Source organism: Anastrepha obliqua, chromosome 3 (assembly GCF_027943255.1).
Source record: "Anastrepha obliqua isolate idAnaObli1 chromosome 3, idAnaObli1_1.0, whole genome shotgun sequence".
Taxonomy (NCBI): domain Eukaryota; kingdom Metazoa; phylum Arthropoda; class Insecta; order Diptera; family Tephritidae; genus Anastrepha; species Anastrepha obliqua.
In genome coordinates, this window is record NC_072894.1 from 93,070,826 (window position 1) to 93,092,513 (window position 21,688).

Consider the following 21,688-nt stretch of genomic DNA (forward strand, 5'->3'; position numbering starts at 1 on the left):
CAGCGAACCGAAATTGTGATTGGCGTCAAAAACAGCAGCCGTATAAACAACTTTTAAATGCAGCAGAAAAGAAGCTGCAATTGCTTTTGTCATAGCAGCACTAGCAAGCTGAGGATAATTACGTTGTGCAAAATCTTCGATACCCTCGTCACAATAATTGACTAATAAATTTCCTAGAGATTGTACAGCAGCTAATGTCTTTGAAAAGTTGTTTGTGCAAAAGATGTGCGTTCTTTACGACTAATATTTTTAATATCTTTATCTATTTATTGATCTCGAAAAGAAAAATTCAATTCAACATATCATTCCCAAAATAAAAACTGTTAAATAATACGCTGTACGTCCAACAAAAAAAATAGTTTTGTGCATTCAAAATAAGTGATCTTAATTGGACACACAATATTGTCAATTAGACACTGATAGTTAATTTTCCAAAAAATGGGCGGAACTCATACCCATGATTCAATAATAAAAGGTTTGCTCAGTAAGCAGCTTTCTCTTTCCCTCTTGACAAATCGGCGCCCTTAGCAAGACACTTGGTTGCTAGCTCTAGAAATTTTGACTAAAAGTGGAGGAAAAGTAAAATTTGTAGAAAAAACATTTCATTTTCAAAATGGACTACTTACGAGCAACAACGCGCTCAAGAGTTTTCATCGGTATGTTCAGGACTATGGTAGTATGACATGGAATACATACCGCTAAATCAGGACATGATAGAGTATTTGACGCAATCCGAGATCGAGATGGAGAATTTACAAAGCTTTATTTCTTATGATGTGGTGATTTAAACGGAACTCATGTTTTGCAAAGAGCTAGAGTTTGCTAAAGAGTTACAGCAGGGAGAATCATTGAATAGTCCCGACGCAATCGATTACATTGCAGACCTCATTATAAAAAAGTTGGCAGAACTTGTTTCCAATGAGCCCACCTTCCTATGGATGGATAAAGTGTCCAGAGGAGGCTCAGAAAAACACAGTACCAGTATGAAAGAGCTTCTCATAAAAAACCATCCACCGGAATCGGTTTAAAACTGTAGGGCCTTCCAATTGTGGAACGCGCGCTACAAATAGGAGGAGGATCTCGGCGAAACACCTAACAGAATTGTACGTGCCAATTATTTATTTATTTTTAACAAAATAGTTTCATATTGGCGAGACTTCGCGATTGGTTTTAAATTTAAAAACTAATTCACAAAATAAAATCTTGGATTATGTGAAATAATTTCTTGTTTTAATATTAGACTTGGCAATTTCCGCTAATCACTTTTATCTATACCATTATTTACATTCAAATATTAATTGAAATTTATTTTTTAAACCGTTCACAGTTTGTTTCCATTTAAGTAACGAAATACTATTTTGTCACCATTTTTCCCAAAAAGGATTTAATTTTTTCCTTTTTATGCACGTTCTTAAATACAATCTTTTGTAAGGAAGTGTCAAAAATCGAATGTCACTAGTGAGCAAACCTTTAATAATTGAATCATGCATCAACAGCGCTTTGTTAACATACATTTTTGTAGAGAAATTGGTAATTGACAGCACAAGTAATCCTCGTGTTCACCAAGTCCGACTAGTCAAGAATATTGCTCTTTTTGTCGATGACTTGATTTTGAAGTTTGGTTTAAGTACGAAATCGAGAAGTAATCGATGAAAAAAAATATATATTTATAAGTTTTCCCCAGTTATATATCGTCGAACTATGCCAAATTCCCCATAAGATGGCTCTTGGAATCTTCGCTGATGATAAGAAAACATACCTTTGGCCGAACTTTTAAATATTTTGGATGCAAACCAAATATGGGATGGTCACATTGTGATTATGTTCAAAGATTCCGTTAAAAACTGGAAGAAACAAGCTTCTGCGTGAATCTTCATCGTCTCGATAACGAACACAATTATCTGCTTTCATTTTCTGAAAATTGCAAGGAGTCTATTAAAGTGGTATGAAATCTATTAAAGTATTTAGTATAAATTTCAATTCAAACGTAAACTTAAAAAATCGAAAACCTTTTTAATGATATTGGTTTCCCTTAAATCAAATCTGCAAATATTGTTTGTTTTAACACGTGTTGTTTCGGCGAAATCGTAAGTGGTTCGAATAAACAGAGAAAGAGAGTGGTTTGAGATTAACCGACCAGTGTAGCCACAATTGTTTCGAACAAAAGACTGAAATCTTCCGAGCTAAATATGTACATAAATAAAATGTAAACTTTGCCATTAAACACAATTTCACTCAAATTATTTCCTCAGCTGGTTTTCCAGCTGGGATTTATGTAACCAATGACAACTTCGATTTCCTGTTTCAACTCTTGAGTCGTCTCTGGATGGTTGGCATCCCTCAAAAAATAGTTTAATGGAGTTATATCGCAGCTTCCAGTTGGTCAATTAAACTCACAATTTAGATTCATTTTTTTAATTTTCGATATCTTATTTTAATATTCCCTAACTTTTGTTCAGCGAAAAACGACCAATACATTTTATTTTAACTTCCAAAGTAAACAAATTATAGTTCAAGTTCCAAATACTGAGTGGGCCACACTATATATGATGAGAGGTAATACAAGCTTTAATACTACTTTGATGTTATTGAGTAATTTCAATTAAAAAATTGTAAATCCTAACCTTAAAAATAAGGTAGAATTTCTTCACATTTCATATGAATTCAATTGCAGAAGTTAAAATTTTTGTATTCACTCGATTTTCGATAAATCTGAAATAACGCCCGTAGGTCGATCACCAAAGCTTTGCATTTTGTCCAGCGGAAAAGTAAAAATTATTATAATAAATGCATTGTTTTATTTAACTAGGTAGCCTACCCGAAATTGTTATGGGTGGACTAGCCAACTGAACCGAGCGAAAATGAATGGGTAAGTAAACGTATGTAGATATGTGAATTACCGCAATGAATTTGTGGAAATCGCCTGGTATGGAATTTTTCTCTGATATGGAAAAGATGACTCGGAAAATGAACTTTGGTATTATCCACTCATAACTCTCTCCCAGCTACAGCCATTCTCTTCGCTCTCTTGCCATTCTGTGTTTGGCGTATATTTTCTGTTTTCCCTTTTGTTGATTGTTGTTCAGCTGATTTTTGCAATATGTCTTTACCGGCTTTTGGTTTTGTTGCGTTGTTGTTGCTGCACGGCGCATGTGTTTCAACTACTCACGTGCAGGGAGAGAACATGCGTTTGTTTGAATGCGTAGCCGGTGTTTGCTGTTGCTCATCATCAGCTGTTTTTATTTTGGTTTCTTTTGTTCACTCGGCATTTGCTACCACGATTGTTGTTATTACTGGGTGTTGTTATGGGATGGCAGCGCTGTCACTCAGTCAGTCAGTCACGTCTTTGCTAGCGCCACTGCTATTCCAACATGAGTTTTATCTTTTACGAGTTTCATCGTTTTTTTGTTTTTGTCGAAGGGTAGTTGACAAGGCAACTTCAGTCGTTGTGTGCGAACGCCCTGTGTTGTTATTATTGTTTCTTCCATAGTAAGAAAACTCTCAGTGACGTTGATGGTGATGTGCGTTGATGCAGCCTAGGAATGGCGTAGGTGGTTAAATGATTGGAAATTGCGAAGAGTACGATATTGAGGGTGAGGAAGTGAAACATGCGTATCTTCCTGCTGAATATCCACCCCATTTTAGAGAAGTAAAGCTGTTTAGTGAAGAGTGTTGTGAAAATCGCAATTTGTTCAAAACTGAATTCGATTTTTCAAGGGCAGTCATAATACGACACGAAGTATAATTTGTATGTACACAAATATAAACGTAGTCGTGTGTGTGTATATTGTCATATGGATATATGTAGTTTACAATATGCAAAACCTAAAAAAAAAAATTTTTTGCCTCCTCAAAGCCAAGCAATAAGCAAACTCAAAATGAATAGTTTCATGGTAGTTTCGACAATGCACCATACTTAGATTGGATTAGATCTGTAGGTGGTTGGACAAGTCCAAGCACTCCCCATAGATTACACTGGAAGAAATAGCGAGACAGGATAAATATTATATGGATGGCAAGACGGGCAAATTGGGACAGCTACAGAGAAATGATTCCCATGGCAGCCATATGCTGACCACAGGCGTTGTGCCCTGCGATTACACTTACCAGAAAGGTAGCTAATTTCCTGTTTGATTCTTTCACAAAGCACTTAGCTACTCTGTAGGAGCCCAACTCAGACCAACGCCGTCTATGGGTAGACCTCATCAAGTCATCAATCCATAATTGAACCGATAAAGAATTGACCCCTAGGAAGGGTTCAGGTTGCAGAGCCTTCATTGGCCAGTTTATCAGCCAACTCGTTCCCTGCAATACCGCATTGGCCAGGCACTCAAATAAGACAAACTTTGATGTTCAGTTTTGTCTTACATTCACGGACCAAATTCGAAGCGCAGTGTGGGTTAGCAAAGGCTCTCAGTGCAGCTTGACTGTCACTACAAATTCCAATACTACTACCCCGCCACTTTTTCTCAATAAGCCAGTATGCTACATTTAAGATGGCGTAGACTTCCGTTAAGAATACCGTGGCTATCTGTCCTGTAGTGTAGGAGTAGTTAGTGTCTTCGTCTAAATACCATCCAGATCCGCTAGCATCGCTGGTTTTGGATCCGTCGGTGCAGAAAGTGTGCTGAAATCTCGTTAATAGGTTCTCTGGACTTAAACATTGATCTTTATCTGGCTAACGTAAGGCACCCGATTGTCCACTGGCACCGAGCATAGTGTGCTCCGCTCTGACAACTGGTGGCAAATCTGACAGTTGCCAGTGTTTTCGTTTCCCCAGACTCCGTTTGATTTAATTCTGTATACCGCCTTCATTGCTTCCTTCCGGATTTGAAGATCTAGAGGTTGTAAGTGCAGAATAGCATTAAAGGCTTCACCAGATGTCGTACTCCTCTGTTATACCCAAGCACACACTTTTCTGTAGTCTGCTTAGGGAATTACTTTGCACCGAAAGTCCATGTCAATGATCAATCTTGTCTAGGGCTACTTGCATTTTATTGCATATAGCTATTGGTGACGGTCCTGAGTTTAGTGCGCATCCGCATAAGCTTGGACGTGTCTAATTTCCTGCAATTTGTTAAGAAGAGAGTCCACAACAATACTTGAAAGACTTTTATTTTATAGAAGTACAATATTTGCCCATGAATTCCTATTCATTTATTATCAAACTTACGTGCTTCCTATATAAGATCTGCTTAAATAAGAATTTTAGAGAAAAAATAAAAAGGTGTCCGTACTAAATTCATACAGCCCGTGAGAAACGAAAGCACACAACGTTTTTATCAGTACAAAACAGAAACGTTTAAATCCAGGTTTATAGCTTTATACAAAATTAAGAAAAAGTCCACAAAAATTGTATCCCATTTCCACGGGTTTAATTAGAATTTTAGAAATATTCTGAGTACGCGGTTTTATAGCTTAATAAATTTTAGGATGATAAAGTGAAAGTTTAAAATTACTGTAAATTCCCGTTGATTTTTTATAATTTATTGCACTGACGGTGTTGTGCATTTTCTTCTTATATCAAACGCAAGCCATTTTTTCCTATGTTAGTTTTGCTGTAAGACTCCTCCGCCAAGTTTTGCAGTTTTGTTTACTTCTCCAGTTTATTTAACTACCTGTAAGGTGACTGCGTAAGCGCCTTCATTGGATAGTTTGTTAGCCCTTGAGCCATCTTTTTTATATTTACTCTCGGGAACCCAATAAAGGTGCATGATTTTAGTCACTTATTCGATATATTATGGTATGGACGTTATGGATCAACTGATCTGTACAGAACTTCGTAAGGGTCCAACTGGCACCCCTATAGCTCAACTGAAGGTCTTTGGGTGGACTCTGTTTGGAAGCGTGAATGGATGTGAGCCTGATATGCCACGCTTAGAGTCGACTGCGACATTGCGATGTTCAATTGGATCGAGCATTGAACAAGTTGTGGGATATAAAGGAAGCGCCGCAAAAAACGTATCTTACGCATGAGGAGCGTTACTGCGAATACCACTTTGAAACAACGCATCGAAGGGAACCTAACGGACGGTTCGACGTCGAATTACCGCTGAAGCCCTATGTACCTCTGGGAGAGTCGCGAAACTTTGCTATCCGGAATTTGTTACGACTTGAAAGAAGACTCGCTTGTGACTCCGATCTTCATTTACGCTACAATGAATTCAAATAGTATCACGACCAAATTGAGGGTTGTATTCAACGCGTCCGCAAAATCAGCTTTCGGGAATTCGCTGAATGACGCATTATTTGTAGGACCTCAGCTGCAAGAAGATTTGTATACGATCTTGCTTCGCTTTAGAACACACCGCTATGCTATAAAGGCAGATGTCGCCAAAATGTATCGTCAAATCTGCGTATCCTTAAAACACGCCGATTTCCAACGCACCTAGCTGTCCGATCACTTCAACAGACGGCAAGAGATTCGTCGAATGGTTATGCTAGTGTTATTCTCAAGGATTTTTACATGGATGATCTACTTACTGGTGCATCTAGTAAAGAAGAACTTCGATTGTTGCAGCAAAATATTTCCGAAATATTGAGGAAAGGCGGGTTTGAACTTCGTAAGTGGGCATCGAACTGTGCTGAACTAATCGCAAGCATTTCCAATTCATCTACGAACATATCACATTATAGGTATTGTCGACGATAAGAATATTCCCGCTTTAGGTCTTATCTGGAACACAGAGGGAGACTATCTCACGTTTACCATTAATTTCTATCAGATGCAAGTATAAAATTCACTACTATAAATTCAAAAATGTGGTTTCAAGACATATGGCGCACTAAGGTAGGTTGGGATAAAATCATTCCTGAACGAAGTGGTTGGAGCATCGCACAGAACTCCAGCAATTGGCACATTTGAAGGTGAACCGTTGGCTTGGTACTGAAGTAGCTGGGTCATATACGCAATTGCACGTATTCGCAGAGGCGTCCGAACGCACTTACGCTGCCGTTTTGTACGCGCGAACAACACAAAGCGACGGTAGCATTATTGTGTCATTAGTTTCGTCGAAAAACAAGGTGGTTTCGCTAAAACGAACAATGTTGCCACGTCTTGAACTATGCGCCGCTCATCTTGCTAGCATTCGTGCCCATGCGACTAACTCTACAGCTAACAGGCGGCTCAATGTTATAAAGCGTTTTGGTACGCCGAGTTGCCAAGAGTTATCTGAAGCTGAACTTCGCCTAATCAGGTATACGCAACAAATTTATTTTTCTAATGAAATTTTTCTTTGCAGCGCTAAAAGATCAATCCCACTTCGCAGTCTTTTGCGTCTGCAGCCCTTTCTGGATGAGATTTGTGTTCTATGTGTTGGGGAAAGAATAAAAAATGCTGAAGTCGCCCCTGATGTTAGGCATCCCATTATCTTGCTTAAGAATTGTCCTCTTGCTAAGTTAATAGTCTGCGAAATACACAAACTCACTTTGCACGCTGGGCCCCGCATTATGCAAACTGTCTTGCAACGTCGTTATTGGGTTGTCGGCCCTCGTAGCTTGATCCGTAATATGCACCATACGTGCATGAAATGCACTTATTTGAACCGCAATCTTTCCACACAAGTCATGGGTGATCTACCTGTCACTCGCACAACTCGCCCGTTGATTTACTCACACTGCTGCCGATTTCGCTGGTAAAGTCCAGCTCTACAAGTTCACCCAAGGAAGAGAAGCTAAGGCTACCAAAGGCTACGTCTGCTCGTTCATTTGTAATGTGCACTAGTGTGATGCATCTCGAATTTGTTGGTGACCTGTCAACATCAGCATTCCTAAGTACATTTAAAAGGTTCACAAATCGCAGAGGCTTTTGTAAGGTCATGACATCAGATAACGGTACAAATTTCGTTGGAGCCAAGAAGGAGTTGCGCATTGCATTTCAACAGTGCATGGCTGATACTAAACTTCGCTCTTTCTTTGCGGGTTCGAATATCGAATGGCATTTTAATCCACCGGCTGCACCCCATATGGGAGGTTACTGGGAGACTGGAGTCAAACGTGTCAAGTATCATTTAAAACGCGTACTGCGAGAAGTTCTACTATCACACGAAGAGTTCAACACACTTTTGACTGAAATAGAAGCTTGCGTAAACTCTCGCCCACTCTGTGACAACTCTGGAACTGCTGGTGACTTAGAAGTTTTAACCCTAGGACATTTCATAGTCGGTGAACCGCTTAAGTCAATCCCGGAACCTGAGGGTCAAGGGTTCCGTGGAAATCTTCGTCAGCGATGGCAAGCAATTTCTGCCATGAGACAACATTTCTGGCGTCGTTGGAGAGACGAGTACCTCGTCAGCTTACAACGTCGCACCAAGTGGTTTCGTTATTCACGCAACGTTGAAGAAGGTGATGTGGTTCCGGTTCTCAACGAGCCTAGTCCTCCGGCGAAGTGGACGCTAGCACGAGTTATCAAATGCCATCATGGTACCGATGGACGCGTAAGAGTAGTTACGTTGAAAACACCGCATGGCGAATTGGTTCGCCCTATAATCAAACTTTGCCTTTTGCCTACGAAAGCAGATTTATTTCATGAAGAAACTACTTCGATTAAAATAAAAACCGTTGTTCTCCTACATACATGCATAGAACTTACCGCTTTTTATTTTAATCGAATACTAAGTTCCACTCAACACTAATAATGCAAGCTTTTGCTATAAAAATATGTTAGTATTACTTTATTTGCTATTTATCAATATTTTGAATATTAGGAAAACAAGATGGCGCAAAATTAATCACCCCATCGAAAGATTTATAATTTTACAAATGACGTCGCACGTCAATCATATTTGACACTTGTGAACTGGACAGCTGAATTTTCATCACACCAAATAATTTTTTTTTATTTAGTAAACAAATTATTAAAAAAAGGGGATTATTAAGTTTACGCCACCTTGTATATGTACATATGTACCAACAACATAACATTTTAAGTGTCACAAATTATACTCTTCAGCCACTTAACTGACTCAAAATCTATTTCTCTTTCTGTTTATTCTTTTTTGCAGATTATTTTGCTTCCCTAAGCTAACGAAAAACGGAAAGAAAGAGATTCATTGGACACTACTGATCAATGTTGTTGGTCAATTCAAAACGAGTTCCAAACCAAGTTTCGGTTTTGTTTAATAACTGGTTTCATTAAAAGGTTCTTACCTTCAGGGTATAGCAAAGCCGGATTGAAACAATAAGTGAATTTTGCAGAAAATGAAATCTTTCAGTTAGACAAGATATGGCAGACAAGCAAATTGTAGATTGAAACGAAAGAACATAGCAGGCAAAAAGAAATCGCCAATGAAGCGGAAAATTTCGTATTATGTTCGAAGATTTGGCTGTGTGGCTGTCTTGCAGACTAATGTATGTAATTTTAAATGTGCTTGATGTGTAGTGAAATCAATTCTCTATAGAAGATTAGGTGGGAAAATAAAATAATGAGCTGTATACACCGCAGTCGAAAGAATAATGCTCATATGGATGTACTTTTTCAATAAATACCTGATTTTACCTCTTTACATAAAGAGTACGCAAGTACGCAAACTTGTAAGGTCGTAAGATTCTTCTGGCCACGTGTGGATAAGGTTAAGAAAGCCTAAGCTCTCGAATTTTACAGCATAAGCGTTGGTCCCTGGGGAATGGGATATAAGGGTATTATGAGCACCCTTAAGGATCCAAGAGAAGCACAGCCAACATGCCCTTTCGCGAGTCGTGGTTTTTACATTATTAACATATCATGTAAAGCTAAATTAACGTCTGACTCAGCGGGTGATTGCAGATGACATTCCAGATGAAACATTGCTGATAATAAAGTTCCCGTTTAAGATGGCTTCCCAAATATAATATGGTAAGTCGACAGTAGAGGTTTCTGTTAAACTATACAAAAAATGTCTCAAGAAAAGGTTGGTACTGCTACTCAAACCGGGAAATCAGCCGAACCATCTATCTGCATAACGTCCACTGTATATGCTGGATACACTCAGCAAAGTGCTACAGCCCGTCATATGTAACCAAATGCAAGAGTTTCTGGAGAAATCAACAACGCTTTCACCAAACCAGTATGGCTATAGAAAGGGTCATTCAACCGTGGACGCAATTCTAACTGTATTCAAAATTGCTCATGGCACGAAGAAATACTGCGCTGCTGTTAGCTTAGACATAAAAATGCGTTCAACTCCGCAAGCTGGCCCCAGATTATGAGTGCACTGAGAAGTTCTCGGTGCCGACTTGAGAGCAGACTCTTGCTTTATGATGCTCATAGAGATCTATAAAGTAACTGGCGGTGCACGGCTCGGTGCTCGGACCACCACTTTGGAATGCTATGCATGCATGACTGCATCCTCAAGCTTGAGCTTTCTGAGGAGGCTATGTACCCTAATTGGATGACATTGCGTTTGGGGGTAGTAGGAAAGCATCTGGACGTGCTGTAAGCGTTATGCCACGATGCAGTTGCAACGATCCTTCTGTACGCGGAATATGCAATGTATTGCAAAAAATCAGTCTCGTACAGAACGACAAGTACTGAGGTAAGGTTCCGGGAGGACATTTCGTAGGATATAAGGGGAAACACACTACGGTTTCGGCAATAGACACAAGAAAGAAAAACAAAAAAGCTCTCGAATTGTGTGGGCACCCTTACAGGACACTGTCCGTAAGGTATGCTTGCTGCAACACTCGGCGCTACTTCGAGTCCTTTTTTTTATCAACGATATGAAGTATTAGGTGGAATCAGCTCCGCACCTTTTTCGTAGCTGCCTTGCTTTCGGTGCGCTCAAATTTAGGCTTATTGGCAATAACCTCGCCTGCTGATATAGCAGGTTTTGATATTAGCCACCTGATAAGCTTCATCAGCAGCATCAAACGCTTAGCATAACCGTAACTCAGGCGTTATACAGTCTTGGTTGGTAGACCTATGATGTTAATAGCTTGAGCATACACCAGAAATTAGTTTAGATTCTAATTTAAACCAAACAATTAAGGTGAAAACTAATTTTAAGGTGTAAGGATCATAAAAATTTGAGCTGAGCAGTTTTATTGCAATCATGCAGTTTAATGTGCTTCAAAATAGGAATTTAGAGTAAAAAACTAAACCGAGGTTAGACATTTCACCATCCATCAATGAAATAAGAAGCAGGGGGAAAGAACAAGTTTTAGCGAAAGAGCAACGTTCTTAAGCTCCCACTGGAGTTCTAAAGTTCCAAGCATTTTTCGCCAGATGTCTTTGGTGAGCCATATCTCTTCGTAAGACCAGCCTTATCCAAATGATACCAAAAGGCTTCGGGGGCAATGAAATAAATACACACAGCCCGACCGGACTCATTTATTAACGGAATGGAATAGGTGGAATCACCGTTTTACTCTTGCATTCAATACGTAATACTGGGATATACGAGTATAAGTGGTATATTTTTTCCCCCCACCTGCTCCGACTTTTCACCCAGAGCATAGTGGTATTTAAGATGTCGAATTTTCTCTTGCTTTAACACAAAACCGGCTTCCCACAACACAAAAATGTTGAAGACCTTTTTAGAATATTACTTTAGTGTGCCGCCCCATAGTGTGACCGGATGTGACAGATGTGAGTACATTGGGAGATAAGATTGACTGAAGACATACAGCGGAAAACGCTCAAAATTTTTACTTCAGTAAAATAAAATTGGGGATTTCATTTTAACTTTGTGTTGATTTTTTATAATTAAAAATTGATCACAAAGAGTTAAAGTTCACAAAGGGTTAAAGTTCTGGGCAATGTGAGAATACAAAGCAAAAATTTGGTAAAGAAAAAAATTTGTTTCAATATAGTTCACTAGACTGACAGGGACGTTGCATTGAAATAGGCGCATGACAGTCCATTTTATTGAAAGTTCTTGACTTTAATTTAAGCTAGAAAAAGAAAGAAAAGCTACGAGCTCGTACTATCACAACTTATAAATAAACGTGAGTTTCACTACCTACTTTTAACTCGTTCCCTTTTTTGCAGTTTACCTTATTATGATGAGATTGCCGCAATCTATGACTTGCGTGCCACATAGGGATTTTTGCGACTGCTTGCACAGGCGCGTAGATAAATGCAACGCCTCTTTTAAATCGCTTGGGGCTAATCCTCCTTCCTATTTTTACGTATATATATGTACATATACATATGTACTTAGCCATGTGTATTTGTAAATGCGTTAAACTTCATGAATGTAATAAAGCGCGTTTTCAACCGATACATCGATATTTGCCGCACTCTGTTGACCGTGTATTGCTGTAGGTGAAATTGTGTTTTATGTTGAATTTTGTTGTTGCAATGCAGTACACGTTCCACATAAAACTTGCTTATATGCGCCTGCGCTAAGGCATTGGCTCCATTAAAGTGAGGCAATATCCAATATTTGCATGCAACACATAGCCGCAAGATAGGAAACTAAAATAACTGAAATTGAAAGAGAGGTGTTTAACTAAATCCAAAAGAGGAAATCGAACTTTTAATGCGTAAATATGTTATGATGGAAAACTTATTTAAATTGTATTTCTCCACAAAGATTCAATACGAGCGGAAAGTGATTTAATTCGACTCCAATGTCGAAGTCTTTCGAGTACGCGAGAGTAGGTAAGTATATTGCTAATATGTACAAGTATATCTGTGAATATGGACCAAAAGATCTGTTAGGCCGAAGTGGCGGCCATTGGGCACACTACAAAAATTAAATTAATATATCTGTGAATATTGGCTAATATTCGTCTACATGTGCAGACCAGTGACTACAAATATTAAAATGAAATATAATACCTGTAGAAGGGGAAAACATTTTAGACTAATTTTTGCTCAAAATGAATGAATTTAAAGTCTGTTCCTTTATTAGACTCTTACTTTACCTTATATAAGTAAAAATATCTCCCCCGCCTTTTGGCGAGATTTGGCATTTACACTTAAATGAATGTTACATTTTGAGCAAACTGCCTGCAACCCCTCTGTTTACAGCTTTTTTTGCCCGATCGATCTAACATTTTACACCAATGACCAAACTGGGTGTAACAAACATCATTTGTTGGAAAATAGGTTTTCTTCGACACCGATCGCTGTGATACAGGAGATACCGAGTGTCATGACGGACGACTACGACCACTGGAGAGAACCAAACAAACACATTGATTCAACGACTACACTACGAAACTTAGGCATTTGACAGCGCGTTTCTCCTTTATGTCACATCGAACCATATGTCTTCAGACGTAGGTATAGAGTGGGCAATGTAAAATTTGAATCGGCTATAAAACAAAACGAATCAATATTTTTTCAAACTTTTTTTATTTTGAAGATTAACATTGTGAGTTATGAATGAAAAATAATATCGTTCAAATTACTGCCACGACTGGATTTACAGTAGGACATTCGATCAACCTAATTTTGAAGCACATTTTCGATTGTTTGGGTTCCAATTACATGAATGGCAACTTCGATTTCGTGTTTTAAAGCATCAATCGTCTCTGGATGGTTCGCATAGCATTTGTCCTTAACGGCTCCATACAAAAAATAGTCCAACGGGCTTAAATCACAGCTCCGAGGCGGCCAATTGATATCGAAATTTCGGCTGATTATTCGGTTTTCAAAAACGGTAGCCAAAATTTCGAGTGTAACTTTGGCAGTGTGACAAGTTGCACCATCCTGTTGAAACCAAATGTCGTCCACGTCATCCTGTTCAATTTTTGGAAACAAAAACTCGTTGAGCATGTCACGGTAACGCTCGCCATTTACTATAACCGCGGCTCCTCGCTCATTTTCGAAAAAAATGGCCCGATGATGCCGCCAGACCAAAAACCGCACCAAGCAGTGACTCGTTGTGGATGCATTTGCTTCTCTATAGTAACGTGTGTATTTTCTGAGCCCCATATCCGATAATTTTGCTTATTGACGTAGCCACCGATGTGAAAATCAGAAAAGAAGAAGAAGACTCACCACTTTGGAAATAGGTTTTCAATATTTCCCAATTTTGTTCAAGCGTATAGCGTCCCATTTCGTAAATGTCAAACCTTTAAGTAAATTATGAACACATTTGACATGCCATTTGTGTTACCATTCTCAAAAAAATAGGTGATTCAAAAAGCAAACGCAAATAAGCTCGTCTGTCGAATTCACGCCGCCAATATGGCAATTATATTCTTTTATAACATTTGAATCAATCATTCAATACATTTTTGAAGTTTAGCTCCATCTGTTATGAATCATTTTCGACATCTTTTTGACGAGCATATAAATTTATTTGCTTAAACACAAAAACATATACATACATATGCAGTTTTCAAACAAATGCAGAGTTACTAAACTACTTGTACTTTAAGAAACTCATCTGTCAAGAAATATTTGACGAAATTAAAAAGCGTCTTCAATACTTTGAATTCTGTTGGCATTTCCTTGAAGCCTTGCAGCACGAGCTCAATCGCATGTACACGCAAATGCTTCACCTTTCGAGTAAATGATTTGGGAGTGGAATTACCAAGAAAAACACCACTCGTTGGAGCAGCAGGTCCACCATCCTCAAACCCAAGCTTAGGGTTAGGTTCACGTCGGCATTTGCTTGATTGCGTCTGAAGAGTAACCGAAGCACCGGATGAAGCTGGGCAAATGGGATCGGAAGCGGTTGCAATTGTTTCCTCTGATGAAAGAGTTGCAGCTGAAGATGCATGTGCTTCAAAATCATCCAGGACACTGTCAATCGTTGATGTCCTTATCAAAAATTGAGTCGCATTCTTCTTCATTGGCTGGTTGCTAATTTTTCTAAGCGGCATTACTATGAAAAACAACAAAACGTGAAAAGGACACGAAAATCTGAAAGCTCACAATGACCACAAACTCTAAGCGTAATGCCCATCCGCCTTTAGGCGGTTTCATTTTCGGAGCAATTTTAATATACTTACGAGGGGAGCTCAATATGTACCCGAGTTTGAAGTGAAGACACCATTTTTTCAAAATTTTTATTTTTCAGCATAGTCCTCTTTTAGAAAGACACTTTTCTCCCAACGGTCCGTACATTTTTTTAACCCCTCGAAAAAATAGGATTTGTCGTATCGGCGATGACCTCCTCGTTTGAGCAAAATTTTTTACCCAAGAACAAGAAAAAGTCGCAGGGTGCCAGATCAGGTGAATACGGTGGGTGCGGCAGCAATTCATAACGCCATTCATGCAGTTTGACGGCAACAATCTGTTAAATGCGTTATCGTGGTGAAACAGCACCTACTTTTTTGACAAATGCGGCCGTGTCTCCTTCAATTGTTTGTGCAAGCGGTCCAATAATTCACTGTAGTATTATCCAGTGATCGTTCTTCCTTTTCTAAAAAATCCATGAGGATAACGTCGTTCGCATACCAAAAAATCGTCGCAATGACCTTCTCGGCCGATGGAACTGTCTTCGCCTTCTTTGAAGCAGATTCATCGAGAGAAATTCATTGTTTTGATTGTTGCTTAGTTTCTGGTGTGCAATTATGAATCCAGGTTTCACCAACGGTGACAACTCGACACAAAAATTCCTTCAGATCTTGCTTAAATTGCTTCAAACACTGCTTTCAAGTAAACAGCCGCATCTGCTTGTTATCCGCCGTGAGCATTGGCGGCACTCATCGGGCCGACAATTTTTTCATCGCCAACTTATGATGTAAAATATTAACTGCCGTTCGGGTCGACGCACCTGTGGCCTCTGTTACCTCGCGCACTTTCGTTTGTCGATCAACGAGAATCATTCGTGGACTTTTTGAATGGTTTCCTCGGTAACCACGTCTGCCGGGAGTCCTGGTTGCTCCTCATCAAGAACGTTTAAATTCGTTGAACCAATATCTAACTGTGGTCATAGATGGCGAAAACCAGCTCGACCTTTCTCATTGATAGAATAAGCAAATCTATTAAATAATAGTAATACAAATTTGATTGAATTTAAAGTTCTGTTTAAATAATAAATGAATCCGCCTTAATGTATGTTATAGTAACATGTAGCCTTTTGTATATACTTTTTAAAGGATGTCGCAAAAAAGTAATAAGCCCAGAAAAGGGTTCGCGGTACAAAAATTATTGGACACCTCTGGCTGCTAGAGCTAAAATATGAAGAAAAAATAACCTTCTAATAAGACAACTCATTTTTCATACATACTTACACATGATCTCGTAATTGCTTTTCAGAAAATTCGCCTTGCTTCCACAGAAATAGAAACTGTCTCAAATATCGAATGCCGAAATAACAGCGCTGTCTTGAATATCACAAAAAAGAGCCAAAGTCCAGATGCGCAGAGAACACGAATAATTAAGATGGCAATCATTTAAAAGCATAATGCCGACATAAAGAATTACACGATTCTAGCAAGAATAAATAAAGAAAAAAGCAATAAGTCAGAAATTAAGCTTGCCTTGAGCCTTATACCCAGTACAGACGAAAGTTCATTTAAGTTATAGACATCATAAAATCCGGTTATTCAGGTAAAATAAATTATAATCTTTGACTGTGTCCAAACTAAAACTATCTTCAAGCCTAAAAATAATTTTAGTACTCTTGGATAACAAAGTTCACTTAGCTAAATTGATGGGAATAAATATACAAAATAAAATATTTGATAACTGCAGAAACCAAGGATGCGGACTGCAGTGCTATCAACGTTTGTACCTCTGTCATACTTTTGATTTTCTGTGTCGCTGATGATGCTAGCCGAACAATGCTGGTGAAATTATTGTATGTATAATCACTACTGATCCCAATAAGAAAGTCGATACAAATGAGCTTTTTATATAAAATCGTCCCTTGTCTTCTACAAATATCTAAAATTCTTTCCACCGTCGTCTATAGATATAAAGATGTGCTGGCTCATTCAACCGCTCTTGTGTCATCGTATTTCTTAAATACACTCCCTCTCACATACTCGTTTACTCCAAAACTTCCCTTCTTATCGATAGTAGTTGAAAATTAGAGCCTACTTTGTCTAGATGGAAGCCGTAGGCGAATGGGTAGGTTCGAATCTCTGTGCATGAAATAGCAAAGTGATTAGTCAGAATAAAGTATATTATAATATTTATTGAATAATGAATGTAGAAAGTACATCAAGTCTTGCCAGTACAGTGAAGCCACCGATCATCATCGTCTAACTCACATCACGGAAAGCCCTGGAAACATGCTGTTTCGACGTATTGAGCCCGGAAGGAGAGAGGTGGTGGGTGAGTGGGTTTTATGAGGCATGTAAATAGGTACTTAGTATCGTGGGGGGCACCCTTCTATGTCGGATACAGGTTAAATATATCGGACAGCTGAAACTCTTCGTCTGCGATGGGTGCTGATTGGATTCTGATGATGACATTCCGAAGATGGTGGTAAGAGATTACCGACGAATTTCGTTTAATGTTATTCTGTCAACTGTCAGTCAAGATGAATTTAGACAGATTTGCGAAATGAGCAAATTATCATTCTGACTAACAGTCAGGCGGCACTCAATGCATTGACATCCTGTGAGGTTAAGTTCTGACTGGTCCTTAAGTTTTTCGAGAAACTTAATTTGTTAGTAACGCGCAATCGCATCCAGTTTATTTGGGTCCCAGGATACAGGGGTATAACTGGGAACGAAGTAGTGGATACTTTGTCTAGAGAGGCTGCGGCCCCCTTACTAATACCAATTTACCAACCCAGCTCTATCTTAAGTTTAATAAGCGAACTCTCTTTGGATGAGACATTGTGATGAGTAAAGAGTACAATAGACCATGACGTCGAAATGGAAACTCCAAATTTATCTATCTGTCTAAACTGTCTGATCCAGTAGTTGTAGCCGCGCTCGATCCTGGGTTTCGTTAGTGGAAGAGATATCTTCTGACTCACATGAAAGGTAACTCAGCCTACAGAAATGCCTGAGCAAGCGGCGGTGCCTACGGTAGCAACATAGCCGGAATTACTTGCTGAGCATCTCACTATGCTCCTTTACCTCACATGCGGGACACTACAGAGACCTTGCAAGAAGTTGACTGGTGAAGTGGTTTACCCCTGTCAAGGGATTGTTGTGGTACCCTTGTTTACCTGTGGTCTGCTCTTCGAAGCATTTCCCTTTAAATGACACGGAAATCGTTTAAGCGCCTTTTAAGTGCCTGTTAAACCAAGTGCAGCTGATCTTTACAACGCTTAAGATGCCATTCCCTTCCTTAGCTACCACCAGCTGGTACCGCATCCAAAACTTTCTGAACTGGAGCGATATTCGCCGTCGCCAACGCGTGAAGGTCCATAAACTCTCCACAAAATCCTTCTCAGGTCCAAGTTTCTACCCCATGCAATAGGAGAGGCATTATGAGTGACTTATAAAGTGTTCGGAGTCAATTCTTAGGAAGTAGGAGTTCAACCTGCTGCAGTACTTAGAACGTGTTTATACCAAAGTAACGCGAGTTTTACGAAGAGCACATAAACTTCAGCTGCACTGTTTTCGCGAGTGTATCTTTGCTCTTTTCGCCTTCAAAGATAGCAGGCTGTGATATTAGCCGTAAGCATTATTTCATCATTTATACGAAACCGGTGCTACAGTAACATCTCTCACACATTCGTCTCCCTTGCTTTCCCTCCTCTCTTCATTGATACCACCATAGTCGAATTTATTTAATAGAGTTCACGCGAAGTGAGTCCTTTTACCCGTGAGGACAACCATCTAAAATCTCACTATTTATAGTGATTATTTACTTCATACCTATGTATGTATGTACCTACCTATGCATTAATGTATGTGTTCTTGTGATACAAAAAATATAATTAATTAATTTTGTTGAAAATATTTTTATAGAGAATCCACACAATAACTTGCATAATGCACATTTATCAAAATATTGATTCACATTTCTCGCTGGGCCGTGCCACATTAGAGTTGACCATAGTCACGACTATGGTGCTAAACCTAGTAATGTATATTATAAAGGAGGATGCTTCCCGCCAGCTAAGTGCATCCAAGCGCGCACAAATCTCTACCCACAAACCCTCCTAAAAAAATAGATATTTATTTAAAAATAAAAATGAAGAGCTAAAGCTAAGAGGATCCAAAAAATCTACAGACGATCGCCATTCCGGATTACTAATTTGAACGTTTTTGTCTGGCTGTTAGCCAGCAGATCTGTTAGCGGCAGAAGCATTGTTTTCTTTTCGTTTTGATTTTATTGGCGCAATAAAGCGTACAAGAACGGGAGATGAAAGAATACAGTACTAAATAAACATAAAGATGAAAATACAAATAAAATGCAGAAACTGGTTGTTGAGATTTTATGCACTTATTACCTACACCTTTACTACAACGCGCACCAGTCTTCTGAAGCCTGATTCTTTACTTGGCACACAAGTATTTTCCCGCATTCAGTTCTCACATTATGTCACCATGAAATTAATGTGCCCACTTTGGATAAGTTATCGGCTGGCAGCACTTTACAAGCCGCAAACATTTAAATGCTGTGCTACGCGCTTTCCGAGTTCGTGTGTTGAGTCTTTCGTTGTAATCGTGCAATTTGCATAGAATTCAGTACGACAAAAGAGAGAAGGTAGTTCTATTTTTATATTTTGGTCAACATATTACTAACCACCTAATATTTTTATAGATTTTGACATTTCATCTCATCATACCTTCTCGAGCAATACAACAGATTCGAAGTTAGAATTTCCGAAGGGGTAAAGGACAGAAATATTAAACAATTTTATCCTTTTTGACTATTATTGGGGCTATTACTTAATTACTCTTTAATGTACACCTGATTAAAAATTACTTTTAGGGGTATTCCATACTATGAAAAATAATTAAAATTAAAATTAAAAGCCATATACACTTATTTTTTATTCAAATAAGATATGAGCTATTCATAATATTTAGTACTGAAAAACAAACACTAACGATAACAAAATGGCCTTAAATATTTTACAGCAAATGCGTTAAAATATAATATATAGAGACTTAGTTATATAATAACAAACTATTAAACGAAAAGTGATATTATAAATCATTGTAGTAAACACATACACATGCCCCACAAAGTCTGCGTCCACCCGAATAGCCTACTTAAATTTATTAAAAACAAAATAGAATTTATGATTAAATTTAAATCTTTACAATTTATTTATTCACTACATTCCCAGCTTTCAAGGGCAAAAAAAAAAACAAGATTCCCCACTTCACTTTTTAGATAACGGGAAAATAATTTTAGCAGCATATAAATGTGGCACCAAAAAGTCTGCGTTCAGCCTGTTTATTTTAATGATACCGTCAATTTTAAGATATTTTTCCTTGCCTATATTAATTTTTCATTGCGCATTACTTCGACTGAATGTTAACAAAGCTTAGTTGAACATTTTATTTATAACTGGAGATAATTAAAGAACATGGAAGGAAAGGGAAAAGAAATAAGGGTTTCTGAGAGGAAAATAATTATAAAAATGTGGAAAGACGGAAAAAGTTTCCGAAATATTGGAAAATCTATTGGGAGAACGTATTCCTCTATTCAGCGAGTTGTAACAAATTTTCGGCAAACTGGAATTTTTACATCTAAGCCCAGGTCAGGGCGTCCGAAAAAATTATCGACCCGGGAATAGCGTTCTATAATCAACTTGGCAAAGGTTAACCTCCGGAATACATCCTCAAAATTAGTTGAAATCATAAATCAAACATTTTAAAAAAGTACAGGGTGGCGCACGAATCGTGCTACAAAAACAAAACGTAATAACTTTTTTTCTAATCAATGTATTTAACTTTTTGTTTTTTTATTGTATAGATAATTCAATTTTATTTTATGTAACTAATTAGTTTTGAAAATAATAGAACGTAAATGACCTCCATGCTCATTCACGCATATGCGACACCTGATGAGAAAATTGTTCATTGCGCACTGAAGGGTTGAAGTCGGGATCGCCTCAATTATTGTTGTGATGGACTGCTTCAATTCAGTCAAATTACTTGGTTTTGCTTTATACACCTCTTGTTTGAGATAACCCCATAAAAAAAAATCTGGTGCAGTGAGGTCAGGTGACCTTGGGGGCCAGCAGAAAGTGGAATTTCTGGATATCAATTTATTTCTAAATTTTCGTTGGAGCTCCTCCATAACCGGTCTGGCTATATGTGCAGTCGCTCCATCTTGCTGGAACCAAATGCTGTTAAAAGGGATACGTCTTCGCCGCAGTTCTGGATAAAAAAACTCCTTCAACATGTTTAAATAACGGTCCCCATTTACAGTCGCTGTTACACCGTTTTCTTCGAAGAAGTATGGCCCGACAATGCACCTTGATGAAACTGCGCACCACACTGTGACTCGTTCTGGGTGCAATTCCATCTCATGGGGTATTTGCGGATTTGATTGACTCCATATACGGCAATTTTGCTTGTTTACATTGCCGTTTAGATCAAAATGGGCCTCATCAGACATAAACAAGCAATTTATGAAGTTGTTGTCTTCTTCGGCCATTTCAATAATTTTTTGGCAAAATTCCAGGCGAATAGGCAAATCCAGAGGGTTTAATTTGCTTGTGATTTGAACTTTGTACGGAAACAAGTTTAAGTCATCATGAACTATCCGCTGCAATGACCGTCTGCTAACTCCAATTTGCGCCGACAAGATACGAGTCGAAACTCTTGGATTTGCTTGAATTGACGATGCTACAGCCGCGATTGTGGCTTCGACCCGAACATGGGGATCTCGATGGTACGGTCTGCGTGCGATGCTTCCAGATTCAGCAAACATGTTCAC

General features: G+C 38.5%; 1 protein-coding gene across 1 annotated transcript; it reads left to right on the forward strand.

The window, feature by feature from the left end:
* The first annotated feature begins 7,817 nt into the window (after positions 1-7,817).
* On the forward strand, positions 7,818-9,020 carry LOC129242113 (uncharacterized). Its single transcript, XM_054878671.1, has 2 exons — positions 7,818-8,474; positions 9,003-9,020. The coding sequence occupies exons 1-2, from the start codon at positions 7,818-7,820 to the stop codon at positions 9,018-9,020; spliced, it is 675 nt and encodes a 224-aa protein (XP_054734646.1).
* Positions 9,021-21,688: the final 12,668 nt, after the last annotated feature.

Bases quoted from the DNA above. Each gene is read 5' to 3' on its own strand.
- LOC129242113 (XM_054878671.1), top strand. From the start codon at position 7,818: ATGACATCAGATAACGGTACAAATTTCGTTGGAGCCAAGAAGGAGTTG.